Source organism: Macrosteles quadrilineatus, unplaced genomic scaffold, assembly GCF_028750875.1.
Source record: "Macrosteles quadrilineatus isolate MER2022 unplaced genomic scaffold, UCM_ALF_1.0 Scaffold_8__2_contigs__length_117827958, whole genome shotgun sequence".
NCBI lineage: Eukaryota > Metazoa > Arthropoda > Insecta > Hemiptera > Cicadellidae > Macrosteles > Macrosteles quadrilineatus.
In genome coordinates, this window is record NW_026542601.1 from 42,569,291 (window position 1) to 42,587,077 (window position 17,787).

At 35.9% G+C, this 17,787-nt stretch overlaps 1 protein-coding gene across 3 annotated transcripts in view; it reads left to right on the top strand.

Moving 5' to 3' along the window:
* LOC129001738 (BTB/POZ domain-containing protein 6-B-like) overlaps positions 1 to 17,787 on the top strand; it is a 37,039-nt gene that overhangs the window by 3,783 nt on the left and 15,469 nt on the right. The window contains exon 2 of one of the 3 annotated variants that reach the window (XM_054429153.1): positions 3,150 to 3,265. The exons of the other annotated variants lie outside the window; for them this stretch is intronic. Coding sequence (XP_054285128.1) covers positions 3,250 to 3,265 — 16 coding nt within the window. The 5' untranslated portion in view covers positions 3,150 to 3,249. The remainder of the gene's footprint in view (positions 1 to 3,149; positions 3,266 to 17,787) is intronic. 3 annotated transcript variants of the gene reach the window in all.

Here is a 17,787-nt window from a genome sequence, read left to right on the forward strand (position 1 = left end):
TTACTGACATGAACATTATTCCGGGCACAACAACTCGACCGCAGCGCGTCAGAAACCTCCCAGCTGCGTTGAACGATTATGTTACTTATTTCTCTGGCGAGCTATCCGATCCAATAACTCGCGAAGAAGCATTGAATAGTGAGTTCAAAGACTCTTGGAAGAATGCTATGGACCGTGAGTTTAAGTCTCAAATCGAAAATAAGACTTGGGAATTGGTCGAACCCCCAGCCTTGAGGAAACCTTTAAACTGTAAATGGGTTTTCAAATCAAAGGAAAATGACAAGGGTCAGGTAGCTTGTCATAAGGCACGGCTAGTTGTTAAAGGATTCGACCAAAGGAGGGGAATAGATTATGATGAAACATTTTCACATATTCTTCAACAAAGGCACTTGACAGTGAAAAATTCAGAGACTGCATTAAGTTCCAGGGATTCCACAAATAAGGAGGGTGTTGAAATATGATTTGTGTGAATAGTTCATTTTGGTATCACATGTGTTCTGTGTATAAGTTAGTTGTCATGGATACCAGATGTGTTTTGTGGAAAGCTATGTTGTGGTTTTGTATTGAGTAAAACTTGTACTTAAAACACCTTTCTCTTTATCATTCTACATAATTTAAGTCCATTTATAACAATATTACTCATTCGGTTGTTTGTGCCAACAGATATGGAAGTGTAGGCTACCCGTAGGAAACAGCGATAGTAAAGGTAGTTGGTTAAATAAGTTATAAAAATTAAATAAAAAAAATAATAAATTAAATAAGTTAATTATTAAATAAGTTATAGTTAAATAAGGTTATGCAATGAAAGTTTGTGTTTCAAACTTGCATTGCATAACTTATTTAACTGGCATTTCAGATTAGGCCTAGTCTACTTATTACTTAGGCCTAAGTTATATGTCAATTGTTTTGTTTTCAAGGAAAATAAGTAAAGATAACTACTATGTAACTTAAGTTAACTCATAGGCCTAAAAACTAGCCTACATACGTAACTTAGGCCACTGTTTTATTGCATTTTTTACCTTTATCTTCAAAAATTAGGCTGTTTTTTTTTAGCACTTTGGTATTAGGCCTATCTGGAGGGCAACCTTAACTTACAGTGCGCTGGGGTGGTTTATGTTAGGTTGGGTTATTGTAAATATGTTTGAAGGACTTTCCTCTTTCCTCGTTTCGTTATAAATCAAACGATAACAGATGAGTCATACTTTCGCCCTCCAAATCCCCTTCAACTAGGCCTAGGCCAAGGTCAGGTAGTTGACTGGAGCGTGCAAAATCTCCTGTACCGTATCTGGATCCAGTGTCCTGACTCATCTGGTATCGTTCGATTCATGATGAAACAAGGAAAGTCTTACAAACATGTTTATTATATAAGGACTTTGGTACTTTACACAATGTAACTTAACCTACAATTTTTACCATAAGGATATGTTGACGATACATTGGTATTATGATACTTAACCCAACCTTTCATAACCGCCGCAGCGTGCTGCATACCTACTTGGCGGAGTACATGTGGCAGCTGGCAGCAACGACGCATCATTCAACTCAATCCTCGCCGACATTGATGCCTTCTGGGAGGCAGAACTCAAAGGCCGCTAATTGTAATCATGTCAAATTTGAGCAGTAAGTCAATTAGAGTGGTATGTTCTTTTCAATTAAGTTTAGACTAAGTTTTATCCTAGTTATTTTTGGTAAAAAACTTAAAAATTGTTTTAATAAGTAAACTTAATTGAAAAGAACATACCTACTTTAATTGACTTACTGCCCAAATTTGACATGATTACAATTAGCGGCCTTTGAGTTCTGCTTCCCAGAAGGCATCAATGTCGGCGAGGATTGAGTTGAATGATGCGTCGTTGCTGCCAGCTGCCACATGTACTCCGCCAAGTAGGTATGTAGCACGCTGCGGCGGTTATGTAAGGTTGGGTTGTCATAATACCAATGTATCGTCAACATTTCCTTATGGTAGAAATTGTACCACTTTTCCTCCTCACTTTTTCCTCTGGCATCGCGTTTAAAAATATAGCCCAGCGAAAAGCGCTAGAGGCCATTTCATTTTCTCTCGGGCACTTTTTCGGCATATGTCATCTTTACCCAGAAAACCAGGTTTGAAAAGTCATAAAAAATAGCAAAGTGCAAAAAATTTCCGATTTTGGGTACACCAAATTAGGCATGAATATTATAATCCAACATAACTTAATAAACTAACAAATTAATCTGTTGAATACTATTGAACATCACAGAATCAAATTGTTTAGTTGGACTAGCTGTTAAGATTCTTTAATTCCATTTAAATATAAGTACTCATAACATGGTAAACTCCAGAGCCACTGGGGTGGAGCCCTTATGACGGATCTGCACCAAACTTCACTCTAACCATCCTTGAATAATGCTTAATAATGCCTGTAAGTTTCATTGCAATCTGTCGAGCGGTTTCGGAGTCCATTAAGGACACACAGACGATCAAACATTGGATTTTATATATAGCCTATAGATCACAATTTCATCAGGGTTGGGGACTGATGTAGCCTATTCCATTGCATCATTTTCAAGCACACACAGTGGCGGTTCCAAGGGGGGGGGGGGCTACAGGGGCTAAAGCCCCTCCCCTTGGACCCTGGAAAAATAAATTTAAACGTACATTTCGTCCTTAAAACACGCAATGTCATCATCATCATCATCCTTTTATTGATTTCCCTCAAGGGGTACATCAAAAAATACATTTACAAAATACAATCACATGCAAAATAACCAAGGTTGGTAAATAAGTTTTACTAATAACTCAGAGGCAAATAAATAATCATATAAATATTAACATGCAATAAAAATTTCAATAAATAACCAATAAATATCTCATAAATAAATACTGTATAAACATAGAATACCAGTAGAACAATAAATATTTACACTGATAGCTGAGCCAACATTCAAAATTAATTATATTCAAAAAACATTAAAAGAAAGAGATCCAGATCCGTATTGAATTTTTAATTTAATGGGGATATGAGTCAAGAGGGGGGAGGGCAGCTGTATGTTGCCTGCGGACCTTATTTTCCATTCATTCTCTAATATATCCAAAAATATTTTCAAATGTTCCGCAAACTCACGCAATGTCGACATATTATTTTCCATAAACATACTGTCCATTCCAGATTTGCCTATTCCATTGTACCTACAATTTAAACGTACATTCAAAGGTAGAAGAGCTTGGAGGCATATGGTTGGCGAGGCCAAAAACCACCTAGGTTTCCAATGGCCACAGGAGTAAGTAAGTATTGTACCTACATTCAATAAATGCATGCCATCCATTCTCTATTTCCCCACACAGTACGCATATTCTATTTCCTGTCTCATCTTTCCTGCACATCCACAGCCAGGTTCCTAATATATATCTCGCTATCAGTGACCTCTGATTTGGTTTAAGTAAACAAACATACTCTGCTCCTGACCTTGGCACTCCAATCATCCTTAAAACTTCTAAACTTTTCTTTGTCATCGCCTCAGTCCACAAATAAGAGTAACATGCATTTTTTAAAACATCTTTAATTTGTTTAATATTTTTTAAGCTAAGAGTATCACTTTGCCAGATCTCAATTAAATTAATACTAGTGTACATGTTGCTCGAATTCGAGCAATTGCAAAGTGTTACAGGATTTATTTTAAAACGAATAACAGTCATATTTACAATTAATTTAAAAGAGTCAACTCAAGATTACCGGTGTGTAACTCAGACCGTGTTTATCTTCGTTATTGATAAACCTAAATCATTCCGGCTGGTCTTCTCCTTCTCAAAATGCCTCGCTGTACAGGCAACACAGGTCATCGACAGAGGGCCAATTGAGAGTGTTAGGGTGCATTTGTAACCAATAGTTGAGATTGTCCAGGGTCAGGTGATGACTGTGATGAGTTAAACCTATTACGCGCCACTGTTCTGTAACTGCGGTCGTTATCACGATTACGCCTCCTGTCTATGTTTCGTTTTCGTCGCGTCGGAGGCATTTAAAAAAAGAAAAAAAAACAATATATAGCTACACAAAACAACGATAAATGCACAAATTTAAGTTACAATCATGCTAACACGATCCGTCATAGCGACACAAAACAACGATAAATACACAAATTTAAGATACAACCATACTAACACGATCCGTCTTGGGGGTTATGTTTAAACAAACTCAAATAGTAAATAAACGTACTCAATGTGTTTCATTGAATTTAAAAATGAATAACAGCAGTCAAAACACACAGCTGGTCAAAATCACAGCTGGTCAGCTGGTACAGCTGATCAAAATGTAAACAATTATGTTCTTCATAAGGATAACATGGGAAATTTCAAAGCCACTGGGGCAGAGCCCAAGGGACTTTTTCAAAAATGTAAGGCCAGTTTGCAAATCTATGCGACACGCTCTTTCCAATGAGACGTCAATGGATAAAATCGGTTAAGAAATGGCGGAGGAGTTCAACCGACAAAGTTTCATGTAGCGTATTAACCTATATAGATTTTCTAACAACTGCTTTATTTCGCCTGACCATGAACTGTTGTTTCTATGATTTTCATTAACTTTTAAACAAGCTCTTTGTAATTTCTTATCTAATGATGTCTTTATTCTTACAAAATATATTATCGCTCTTTCTTTTACTATAATTTAAGGTACATACCTTCACGTCCACAGTTCATAAATGAATGGTCAAACCCACTACATGTTTCGCCTATACATAGGCATTGTCAAGTGGTCCTTCAAGAACGTTTCGTCCATTGTAGACTCGTCAAAAAACATTTAAATAGATACACAAAACACGATACATTGTACGAATTACATTGTTTTGTGTATCTATTTAAATGTTTTTTGACGAGTCTACAATGGACGAAACGTTCTTGAAGGACTACTTGACAATGCCTATGTATAGGCGAAACATGTAGTGGGTTTGACCATTCATTTATGAACTGTGGACGTGAAGGTATGTACCTTAAATTATAGTCTAATCAACAGTTCAGGGGCTACACAATGAATTTTAGCTCTTTCTTTAGCTTTAAATGACGTTAATAACCTGCCAGCTTCCAAAATCGCTCCACTATTGGCTGTATTATTACTTACTCCCAATAATCTTTTACAATGTGCTATGCCTACTCTGTTTACAATTCTTTCATTACATCTTGCTCCCCATATTTCTGCTCCATACAAAGAAATTGGTTCTACCAACGCATCAAACATTCTATTTATAAGTTTTATTGAAATTTTTTTATTTTCATAATAAGTCTTTCTGACAGTCGAGGCAGCTACTTCCGCTTTGTTTGACATTGTTTTTTGATGCTTAATCCAAGTTCCGTTATGATTTAACTCTACTCCTAAGTATTTGTACTCTTTCACAATTTCTAATCGCTTTTTCATTATTTGCCAACTAAATTTATTACTAACTTAATTCCCTTTTTTCAATACCATGACTTTAGTTTTATTCACATTGACTCTAAGTTTCCACTCAACACAATAATTCTCAAAGGCGTTGAGGGCTCTCTGAAGGCCAATAGGTGAGAGGCTTAGGATAACCATATCGTCTGCGTAAAGTAGAGCATGTATCGGGATATTACCTAGATAAGGCGGGTGTGATTCTACATTTTCCAAATATTCTACAACATCGTCTATATATAAGTTGAATAAAGTAGGGGACAACTGGCAGCCTTGCCTTACACCTGTGTGGGACTTTACACTTTCAGATACTTTATTGTATTCCGCTTTGACACATAAACTTACTTCATCGTAAATAGTTTGAATTCTCTTTAACATTTTTGAGCTTATTCCTTTACGTTGCATTTTATACCATAATGCCTCTCTTGATATTGAATCGAAAGCTTTATTAAGGTCCACAAAACAACAATACAGCTTGCCCCTTTTTTGATAGTTCTCTACCTATAAGTGTCCTTAATACAAATACATTGTCTATCGTTGAATAGCCCTGCTTAAAACCACACTGAAAACATGATATCTTTTCGTATTTGTTTGCCCAAGCCCTAATTCGGTTATTTAACAGTTTTGCATAGCACTTGCCTAACACTGGGAGCAAAGTCAAAGTCATCTTTATTGTCACAAAACGTTTTTTTTTAATGCTCTGGCACAGCCAGACAAAACAGGTGACATTGTCAAACTATACTAAAATAAACTAGCTTATATTGGTAAAAATAAATACATAGTAGGTAACAAAACAAACAATTCACATTGATTTGTCTTCGAGAAACTGACCAATATTATAATAATTCTTTTCCAATAAAAATTCAAAAATTTTTTCTTTAAAAGATACTAATCCTATTATAGATTTGTAGTACCCAGGCAAATTGTTAAAAAATCTTTTACCCATATAAGAAGGTGTCCTTTCCACAAGATTTAATCTGTGAATAGGATATTGAAAATCTGTATGAAATCTAGTGTTATAATTGTGCCGATTATTTTCAGTGTGGAGTTTTTCAAAATTTGATTTCACATACAATAAACATTTAAGAATATACAAATTAGGGACGGTTAGAATCTTTAGTTCTTTAAAAAGTTGTTTGCAAGAATGTTTTACGGGTTTAAAAGTCATAATTCTAAGTATTCTTTTTTGAAGTTTAAAAAGTTGATACGAATCAGATGTGACGCCCCAAAGCTCTATTCCATACTGTAAAATTGACGAAAATAAAGCGTGATAAATCATTAGTCTAGTGTTTAAATCAACAACATTTCTTAAGACCAACATTTGAAAACATACTGAATTTAACTTTTTAGAGGTGTTATGAATGTGATTCTTCCAATTCAATAAACTATCTACATCAATTCCTAAAAATTGCAGCAGTAGAGATTGCAGCAGCAAACTGCTGCCATTTGCTGCAGATTGCAGCAAATAGAGCAATGTAATGGCTCTATACGAGTTGGGATCTTGTCTGTCTCCACTGCCTTTGTATAGACTGTATATATCATACCCTTGCCCCATACATTTGGTACCTTCCCGCCATTAAATATTAATTCAAACATCCTTAAAGTTATATTTAAAAACACTTCGTTCTGCAAAATACTTTTTATAAACTCTGGACATATTCCGTCAACTCCACAAGCTTTCCCATTTTTTAATGCTTTAAATGCCTTAACCAGCTCTCCTCTGTCTATTTGTTTGTCCAACTCTGGCACGGTTTCTACAACTGTCAGCCTGCCAATGTCACGTGGCTCCCACTTATCTGTACTATCAAACAGTTCCTTATAGTGATCTATGAGGGCTCTCACTGGTACAATATTTATCTCTCTATTAACACCTTTACCTCTCATAATTTTAATCATTTTCCAGGCCTCTTTAACATTGTTTCCCATCATCAACTGTTCTAACCTCAGACTCCATTTCTTACCCCATTCAGTCTTTTTTTCCTTACATAATGCTTTATAAATACGTTTCGAATCCAGATATTTACACAAATTTCCATTCGTTTTATTTCTGCGAAAAATTCTTAAATTCTTAATTGCTTCTCTACGCAGTGTTCTACATTGACTATCGAACCAATTATTTGTCTTTATCTTATGATTCTTGTTTTCAGGTTTTTCTACTTTAAATAATTTACCAGTTATATAAAACACAGTGTTTACCAAACTGTTCGCTTGCTCTATATTATTCCTAACTAAAGCCTCATTTACACCTATCAACAGCATATCTACAGTCTGGCTGGAGTGTATGTCATTCACAAAACTCTCCCCCCTCTCCTCTCTCCACCTATAAATGCTGATATTGTTACAACCAACATCATCACCCGTAACATTAATCATATTTCTGAACATTGGCTCACCCTCAAGTATTATTTTAAGCGTTAAAGGAAAATGACTAGAATCCAGAAAATCTACAACATTAAAACTATAAACTTTACATAACAGTGAATAGGACAAAAGACAATAATCTATAACAGAGCACCCGTTTTCAGAAACATAAGTAAATTTCCCAGGCTTATCATTTTGTCTCCCATTCATAATCACTAATGATTGCGACTTACACATCCCCATAGCTGTTTACTTTGCTAATTGACAACAAATCACTACTTAGCCTAGGCTCTAAACTACTTATACTCTCATAGTTATTATCTTGAAGAAATTCAGGCAAATATTCACTTTCTACATCTGTACTAAATTCATTCATATTCCCTATTCTAGAATTCCAATCTCCTATTAATAAAAAATCAAAATTCTTATACCTTTCCTCGAATTTCTCCATCTCAGTTGCTATGTTGTCATAAAAGTTTACATTTCTATACTTGGACGTTACCGGGTGGTTATAAACAACACCAGCAATAATTTTGTCACCTTCTAGTAAAAACCAAATTACATCTTCCATTAAATGATCTAATAAAACAACTTTGAATTTTGATTTTACATACACTGCTATACCACCTGGAAAACGTCCTCTATTTCCCAACCTAACTTTAACTTTTTCATAACTTACATAACCATCTAACTTTAAGACTTCTTTACTAAATGACCATGTTTCTACTAATGCTGTCATGCAACAGTTCTACATGTGACGGGTCGATTATATCGGTTAGTAAATAAATAATTAAATTTGTATATTAAAGCTAAACATTATAGAATGGATTCAATGGTAGGACAACTTCGTGTGAATCCGTCAGTATTTGGAAAATCAATACGCGTGCGCGCTTGACTTCGGAACCAATTAGAAAGCAGATGCTCCGGTCTCCGGGTACGAGGCTAGAGAGCTTCAGCGAGGAGATACCGTAGCGGAAGGACGTGTTTTGGTTTTAGTCCATATTTCTTAAAACATAAAGACATCATTTGTTCCTACCACCGTGTCATAACTACCTTAATGTTAAAGTGAAGTGACCCGGATATCTATAACCGTTAACTTATCAGAACGAAATAGACTTAAAGTCAAGTTGGTGAAGCGGGTGACTGTGAATAGCAAAATGCCGGTCTTCGCATCATGGTGGGAAAATGGCGATGGCAGATCCTTGTCAACAAACGGAGACGACGCCGTGGCTAAACCTAATCTACGCAGTCGCAGGAGTGCTGACAACCGAATCCAGGATTAGACCTCGTCCGGCTACGTTCATCTCATTACTACACTACAACACCAGATAAGATTTAAAAATTAATTAGGCCATATTACATAACTTATTATAAGTTAGGCTAGTTGATCTAAAGAACTATCTTGAAGATTTAAGATTCGCCCAAATGAATGTTTAATACTCTCTAACCAATTGAACTTTTCCTTTTTGTATTAATAAATTAATTTGTTATAAACAAGTGAACGTTTATTTTATTTGTAGAACAGCCCACAAGATCTGTAGCTTAATGAAATTAAGTATTAAATATAAACAGAGTAAATAAAATATTGACATTTAAATTGAAAGTAAGACAAAACATACCTTTTGAAAAGGTAAACAAACAAACAAGAAATAAACGACACATACATCATGCAATAAACGTTTTATTCCCTCTACATTCCAATAAAAAACAGACAATTTGTTACCTTTAACACTCTGAAATTCGTCCTTGAGTATATGGCACCCTCTGCTACTATCACTTCCTGTGTCCTATTTAACTTTTCCTTCCCCTCGCTGATTGTTTGCTCGCTGACTGCCGCCGCCCTCGTTGCTGCCGCCGCCCCCGTCGTTGCGTCCGCGTCCGCTGCCACCTTTGGGTCGAAGCCAGCCATCGATACGTCCTCGTCCTGGGGTCCAACTCGTCTCTTCTTGCGCCTTTTTCACCTTCTGCCTCGTAACTCTACTTGCAATCAGTTGTGTAACCTCAGCACCTTCTCTATCCTTTTCATCACTGCTCTCATCTGAATACTCTATCGGCACAACTTTCTTTACCTCCCAATCATATTTATACAATTGTCCGTCTACTTTAAGCTTGTTGAAGATTACCTTAGCTTTTGCACCTTTTCCCTTAGCCTCCTTCATCACTGCCAGCAGATGCTTCCTTTCCTCCCTTACTTTTTGACTAAAATCTTCGTTTATAAAAATGTCGGTGTCCTTTAATTTGCTTCTAGCCTCGAGAATCTTTTCTTTAATGCCGTAGTGAATGAACTTGACAATAATCGGACGTTTCCCTTTTCGATGGCCAAGACGATGAGCCCTTGCGATGTGATCTCCAGTCACCTCGTTCAGGTCCATTACGCCGTTAATCACCTCCAACAACTTGTTTTTACAGTCATGCCAAGACTCATTGTCCTCATCACTTTCTTTATTCCAAAAAAGATAAGATTGTCACGCCTGCTCCTGTTTTCTAAATCATCTTGTTTACCAATTAACTCTTGGATGTTTACTTTTAGCTTTAAATTCTCTGCTTCTAAATGATCAATTCTCTCTAAGTTTATGTTAACTTGTTGTTTTAAGCTATTTTCAACATTATCTATTTTCTGATTTAGCTCCTTAAAATTTGTTTCCATTTTCTCCGTGGAATCTTGTATAAGCTTATACACATCTTCAATTGACGGTCCCGGGTTTAACTCAACTCCTCCGATGACAAGCAAATATATTAAAAAGAACAGACATTTACATTTCCGTTTCGACATTTCACTTTTTGCAGTTTTTGCACCTTTACTTGCTCCAAAAAACAAACCTATCCGAGCTCTCCATACAACAATCGAGATCCCCATGATTTCCCCAAGCAGGTAAATTTTACTCTGCGGCGGGAGTTACACACCTGACGCAGAACATGCGCCGTAGCCACTGCGCCGCTCTTGTCCACCCCCAACCGGTTGCACAGCAGCAAGGGAACTTGTTGAAAACACTTGATTATTTATTTCACTCGCAAATTTCCTTCACGGCAACTCACTTAATATAATCCGTAACACTTACGCTTTCTTCAATGCACGTTTCACTGATTGTTGTAATGTTTACACCATATAAATAACAAAACAACTGGCGAGCGATCTGAACACGTTGTACTTGTGCCCAACCAGGCTTACCATAAAAAAGACATCAATTTAGTTTTTATCAAACTTAATAAGAGATGGCAGGAGTAGTAGATAAACTTTGAGGACAATAGCACAACGAATAAAACAATATTACGCTATGGAAAGTTGTACGCATCATCCAATTATTATAGCAGTCAGCTGTTGACATGCTAGGGCAAAGGCGAGTGCCAAGCGTGCGAGCGAGGACGGGGAAACAGCTGATTTCCTGATGTTCCATTGTTAGTTGTTAAATTGTCTGCTAGCCACTAACTTTACACAGGCATCAATCAGCAAATCAGTGGTAGCACCAGTAGCCCACTATATATTACCACTATACAGGGTGTCCGGTGATAAGTGTTAAATAAAATTTTGCATCAAACTACACGGTAATGGCAACATAATGACGCACATTTGAAGTTCCCAACCTCAACCGTTATGGAATTGTTATGAACATATGAATCAGTTGTTACCATAGCAACCAAAATGTTATTATCAAATGTTGTTTACTATTCTATTCTGATCTAATATAACACAGTTACTTCTATTTCAACACTCTGTCTTTTTATATTCTAATATTTCCACTCGAAAGTCATCTCAGTTGGCGACGATTTGGTAAAAAACTATTATCAATTCTTGTTTTATTCTATTATTTTAAAGATATTTTATTTTGTTAAACATTTCAACTTAAAATGAATGAAGAACAATTTGAAAGACTCATGAATGTTTTGGCTGCAGCTCTAGGTAATAAAACTTCAACTCCTCAGATCAATCCTTTTGAACATTTTGATCCAAATAATGATAAATTCAAATCATATTTGGAACGTTTTGAAAATTATTGCAATTTGAAGAACATTAAAGAAGACAAGATGAAGGCTCAACTCCTGTGCTCATCCATTGGTAAGGAACATTACAATAATCTGACAACTCTTTTAGGCCCAGACAATCCTGTAAAAGACCTTAATTTTTCAAAATTAATCAAACATTTCACAGTGATGTTGTCACCTACAGTATCTCATGTTGTTGCACAACACTATTTCCTTAGTGTTTCACAACAGTTGCATCAATCTATCTCTGATTTTGTCACAGTCCTGAAAGATAACCTGAATGATTGTAATTTTTACACTTCTTGCAATGAATGTGAAAGTAAAATTTCAATTGCTGATGAATTTCTCCGCCCTCAATTTATTAGAGGACTAAAAGACAATTGGATGCGTGAACAACTTCTACAAGACACTAATCTCAACAGTTTTGACACACTCCTCAAAAAAGCAATTGCGCTAGAAGCTTCCCGCTATGAATCAAATAAAATTTGTAATCCTGTCACACAATCATTAAGTGAAAATGCAGATACACACAAAATTGATAGGCATTCAAGGTCTAAAACAAAGGAATATCAAAGTTTCAAGCAATTTGAGACACACAAATATGATGACCGCGGTTCCAATAGATCTCAATCACAACATTTCCGTAACAAAAGCTTAAAAAGACACGTTGACTACAAAGCTTTGGGTATTGATGGTCTTTGTTTCAAATGTGGTCGATCAAACCATCAGTCTAATGAATGCAAAACTAATAGGAACTATCTTAAATGCACTTCCTGTGGAAAACAAGGCCACGTATCAAAAGTGTGTATAACGTTTCTACTAAAGAACTCTAAAACAAACACCCTGTTGTCTCACTTCACAGAAGATGAATTCAGTCACCCAGATAAGTATGGAATCACACAAATCAAAGATGTAGAAGATCTTTGCATAGTAGGACCAGACTCAGACAAATACATGGTTACAGTCACTATCAACAACAAGCCTCAAACATTTGAAGTAGACTCTGGTGCACGATTTTCCTTAATCTCAGAAACGGACTTTGATAAACTTGGACTTAAAGTGCCACTTCAACCAACTCCTATCTCATTTGGCTCCTACTCTGATCATATAATAAAACCTAAAGGTAAAGTAACTGTCTCGGTCTCTTACAATACAAAATCACTAAATACAGATTTATTTATAGTACCTGCTGGTCATTCTGCTTTGTTAGGACGAATTTGGATTCGTGGACTTGGAATTGAACTCAGTGAGGTAGACAACAGAAAGCAATCACCGATGAATACAGTTGATGTTAATTTAGTTCCGTCTCTAGAGGATATATTCGAAAAATACTCAGAAATTTTTGAAGAAAGAATCGGATGTGTTCCCAATGTTGAAGTCAAACTCCAACTCAGAGATAATGAAAAACCAGTATTTACTAGGGAACGTGATGTCCCTTTTGCATTACGAGAGAGAGTAGAAAAGGAACTTACAACCCTCGAGTCGCAAGGAATCATAACTCCAGTCGCATCAAGTGATTGGGGGTCACCATTGGTTGTTATCCCAAAGCCAGATGGAGGAGTCAGACTATGCGTAGATTACAAGTGTGGGGTTAATTCAAAACTTGTCTCATCTAACCACCCCATTTGACGCATTGATGATGTCCTACATAGTCTCCGCGGATCAAGATACTTCTGTAAGTTGGATCTTCATAAGGCTTATTTGCATCTAAAAGTCGATGAAGAGGGAAGTAAGATTCAAACGATATCAACCCATAAAGGAATGTTCAACATTAATCGTCTCAGTTTTGGAATAAAAACAGCCCCTTCTGAGTTTAATCGAATTTTGTCACAATTATTAAACGGATTATCAAAGGTAGAAGCATACTTTGATGATATCATTTGTCACGGAGAAACTCTCGAAGAGTGTATGAAGAACCTTATTGCATGTTTGGAATGTCTCAAGAAGAATGATCTTCATCTTAACAGAACAAAATGTGTTTTCTTCAAGGAAAGTATTAATTACCTTGGACATGTGGTGTCATTCAATAAGATTCAAAAATGCCCTAAAAAGGTTAAAGCAGTTACTCAGATGCATCGCCCTCGAAATGTTGATGAGTTAAGACGCTTTCTTGGCTTAGTTACATACTATGCAAAATTCATTCCTGACTTCTCTTCAAAAACACATCCGCTACGATCTTTGCTTCGAAAAGGAGAAAAATTCTTTTGGTCAGCTGCTACTGAAGCCTCATTTCTGAATCTGAAATCTGAACTTTGTAGTGATACAGTTCTTATTCCTTTCGACCCATCAAAACCAGTTATTCTCACAACAGATGCTAGCCCAACTGGAATTGCTGCAATACTTAGTCATGATATCGATGGTCAAGAAAGACCAATTGCATATGCATCCAGAGCATTGACTCAGGCTGAAACCAATTACAGCCAACTTGATAGAGAAGCTCTAGCAATCATCTACGCAGTCACCCATTTTTACAATTACGTTTTTGGTAAAAAATTCACTCTCGTCACCGATAATGAACCATTGTCACATATCTTTCATCCAGGACGTGCCCTACCACGAATGACATCATCTCGCTTATTGCATTATTCTTCATTCCTCAGTGGTCTTGACTATACAGTTTGATGCAAGAAAGGGAAAGAAAATGAAAACGTTGATTGTTTGTCTCGAAGCCCAGTTCAATCATCAATTTCATCTGAACTAACATTCGACAAAGAAATAAACACAATCAATGCAGAAACCTTACTTCAAATCTCCAGCACAGTGATAACCGCAGAAACGATAAAAGAAGAAACAGCAAAAGACCCTGAGCTTCAAGTTATTTTACATGAACTGAAAAATAGTCGCAAATATAGCCCTTACATGATCTCAGACAACATACTTTTCCGATCAGATCGAGTCGTAATTCCCAAACGTCTTCAAAATCAAATTCTAAATGAGCTCCATGAATCACACCTCGGAATTACTAAAATGAAACAGCTTGCTAGAAGATATGTATATTGGGAATGTATGGACAAACAAATAGAAAGACTAGTGAAAAGCTGTGAAGCTTGTGCTAAAGTTCGTCACAATCCACCAAAAGCTCCGGTACATCCATGGGATCAGCCCGATGATAACTGGGAAAGAGTGCATATTGATTATGCCGGTCCATTGGATGGAAATTATTTCCTCATGTGTGTAGATGCTAAATCAAAGTGGGCAGAAGTTCGCATTCTTCGAAATGCTCCTTCCTCTGCAACGACGATGGCACTACTTGAAAACATTTTCTCGGTCCATGGGTACCCCTCGTTCTTAGTCTCGGACAATGCCACTATATTCAAAAGTGAGGAATTTATCAACTACTGTAAAGAACGTGGGATTTTCCAAAAATTTACTGCTCCTGCAACAAATGGCCTGGTGGAACGAAACATACAAACTTTAAAGAGAAGACTTATTGCTGCTGCCGATGATCCAACCCCAATTACCACAAAGCTTCAAAACATTATGTTCAGATATCGAGCAACACCTTTGGCATCAGGCAAGACTCCAGCAGAGTTGTATTTGAACAGGAAGATTCGGATTAGACTTGACACACTTCTCCCTAACCCAAAGGCAAAGCTTCCATCAAAATCGATTGCTCCTCTTCGCGTCCGCTCTCTTAAAGTGGGGGAGAGGGTTCAGGCAAGAGTTCACCTGGGAAATAAAGACATATGGCAGTTTGGTATAGTCAAGAGAAAATTAGGTCAATACCATTACATTGTTGAATTGGATTCTGGACGAAGTTTAAAACGACACATAAATCAATTGATTTTGACTCTTGTATCCAAGAAGAAAGTTACCTTTACAACACAAAACAAACAAGATAGTTCTGTTGTTCCAAGAAGGATTCCTATTATAGACTGTCAAGCACCACCACAAGAGATCCATCCAGAGTCTGAATCAAGTTCAAACAATCCAACAGAACTAGACGGTACTCTAAGGGAAGAAAATCTAGACAGACCTCAAGCCACAGAACAAAAAGAAAACAAATTAACTCGTCCTTCCAGACAGCGCAAGGTTCCGTCCTATCTTAAGGACTTTGCTCTCCAGTGATTAAGTGGGGGAGAATGTTATGAACATATGAATCAGTTGTTACCATAGCAACCAAAATGTTATTATCAAATGCTGTTTACTATTCTATTCTGATCTAATATAACACAGTTACTTCTATTTCAACACTCTGTCTTTTTATATTCTAATATTTCCACTCGAAAGTCATCTCAGGAATAACAAATTAATTAAGGTTTTCCAAAAATTATTGTAGTTTTTATGAAAAATGCGATATTACTCTTTTAAAAATGCACTAATTGTTAATTTAAATGTCATTTTCAGAATCCTCACAAAATTTTAAATAGATATAACACATAATCGTTGGGGTACGGAAAAATATTCTATTTACATTTCTTCGTTAAACAATTATTTTTAATATCAACGAAAATTTAAATAACATTCAGCAATTTATTTCTCGGTTACCGAGTTCCGCTGAGTTAAACAAATATTACTAAAAACTTCCTTATTTAAAGGGCTTTACAATGATATATAACTACATTTATCTACTGTCAAATCTATGGTGAATTTTACACACTATTGTGAAAAATCACGGTTAAACCAAAACAGATACGTATTGTAAAAAATTATTAATTTTACTTACTATTTTATGATGATATTTTATGGATCAGTGATGATGAGGGTTTGTGTAATTTATGATTGACCAGACTACACTTCCATCAAACTTAACAGTTTTTGTTTAGACTTTGGAAAATTTTTTATTGAAAAAAAAAACACAATACATTAAAAAATACACAATAAAAATCAAATCAATGACATACTTCGTCCGAAGCACGACTTTTATTAAGGTGGAATCACAGTTTGGGTGTAAAGTGCCCTCCGTTTTCCCGCAAGCAGGCCCTAGCTCGCTTGTGAATTGCGCCAACTGTGACCTCATACGTCAATTTTTCCCTTTCTTTCCCAGCAGCCTCAAAGATTCTCTCCCGTAACTCAACTTCAGAGTTTACAACAGTTGAGTAAACTACACCTTTCATGTAACCCCAAACAAAAAAATCTATCGGGCTCAAGTCTGGAGATCGAGGAGGCCATGTCACACTTCCTCCACGTCGACCACGTCCAATCCGTTTCGGGTAGTTTTGGTATAGCCACAACCGAACTTCCGCGAGTTAATTGAAATCTTATCTGAAATATGAAAATATACGATAACCGTAACTTTATCACAAACACATTTACAACTATATGTTTCTTTTCTTAGCTTAAAAAAACGTTGCATGCGGTAAAAAAATACAAATTATTCGTTGCCTGCACTTAATTGTATTATTCTTCACAATAGCTTTTCTTTGTCCTACCATGTTTTTTCACAACAACGATTGAATTACATTGGGAAATTTGAAACTTGGTAAAAACAATATTACACCATTGTAAAGCCCTTTAAATAAGGAAGTTTTTAGTAATATTTGTTTAACTCAGCGGAACTCGGTAACCGAAAAATAAATTGCTGAATGTTATTTATATTTTCGTTGATATTAAAAATAATTGTTTAACAAAGAAATGTAAATATAATATTTTTCCGTACCCCAACGATTATGTGTTATATCTATTTAAAATTTTGTGAGGATTCTGAAAATGACATTTAAATGAACAATTAGTGCATTTTTAACAGAGTAATATAACCTTTTTCATAACAACTACAATAATTTTTGGAAAACCTTAATTAATTTGTTATTCCCTAACGGTTGAGGTTGGGAAACTCAAATGTGCGTCATCATGTCACCATTACCATGTAGTTTGATGCAAAATTTTATTTAACACTTATCACCGGACACCCTGTATATTGACTATATAAACACTAGTGTTAAAGTTTATAAGACAAATAATAAGACCAATAAGACATTTATTAGACATTTGACAAAATTACAAAACTTTGCAATAGGCATCGTCATATATGATTCACATTGATAAACAAGCAACATTAAATTGAGCTAACATCACAGAAAAATCATGTAAAATCCAAAATTAT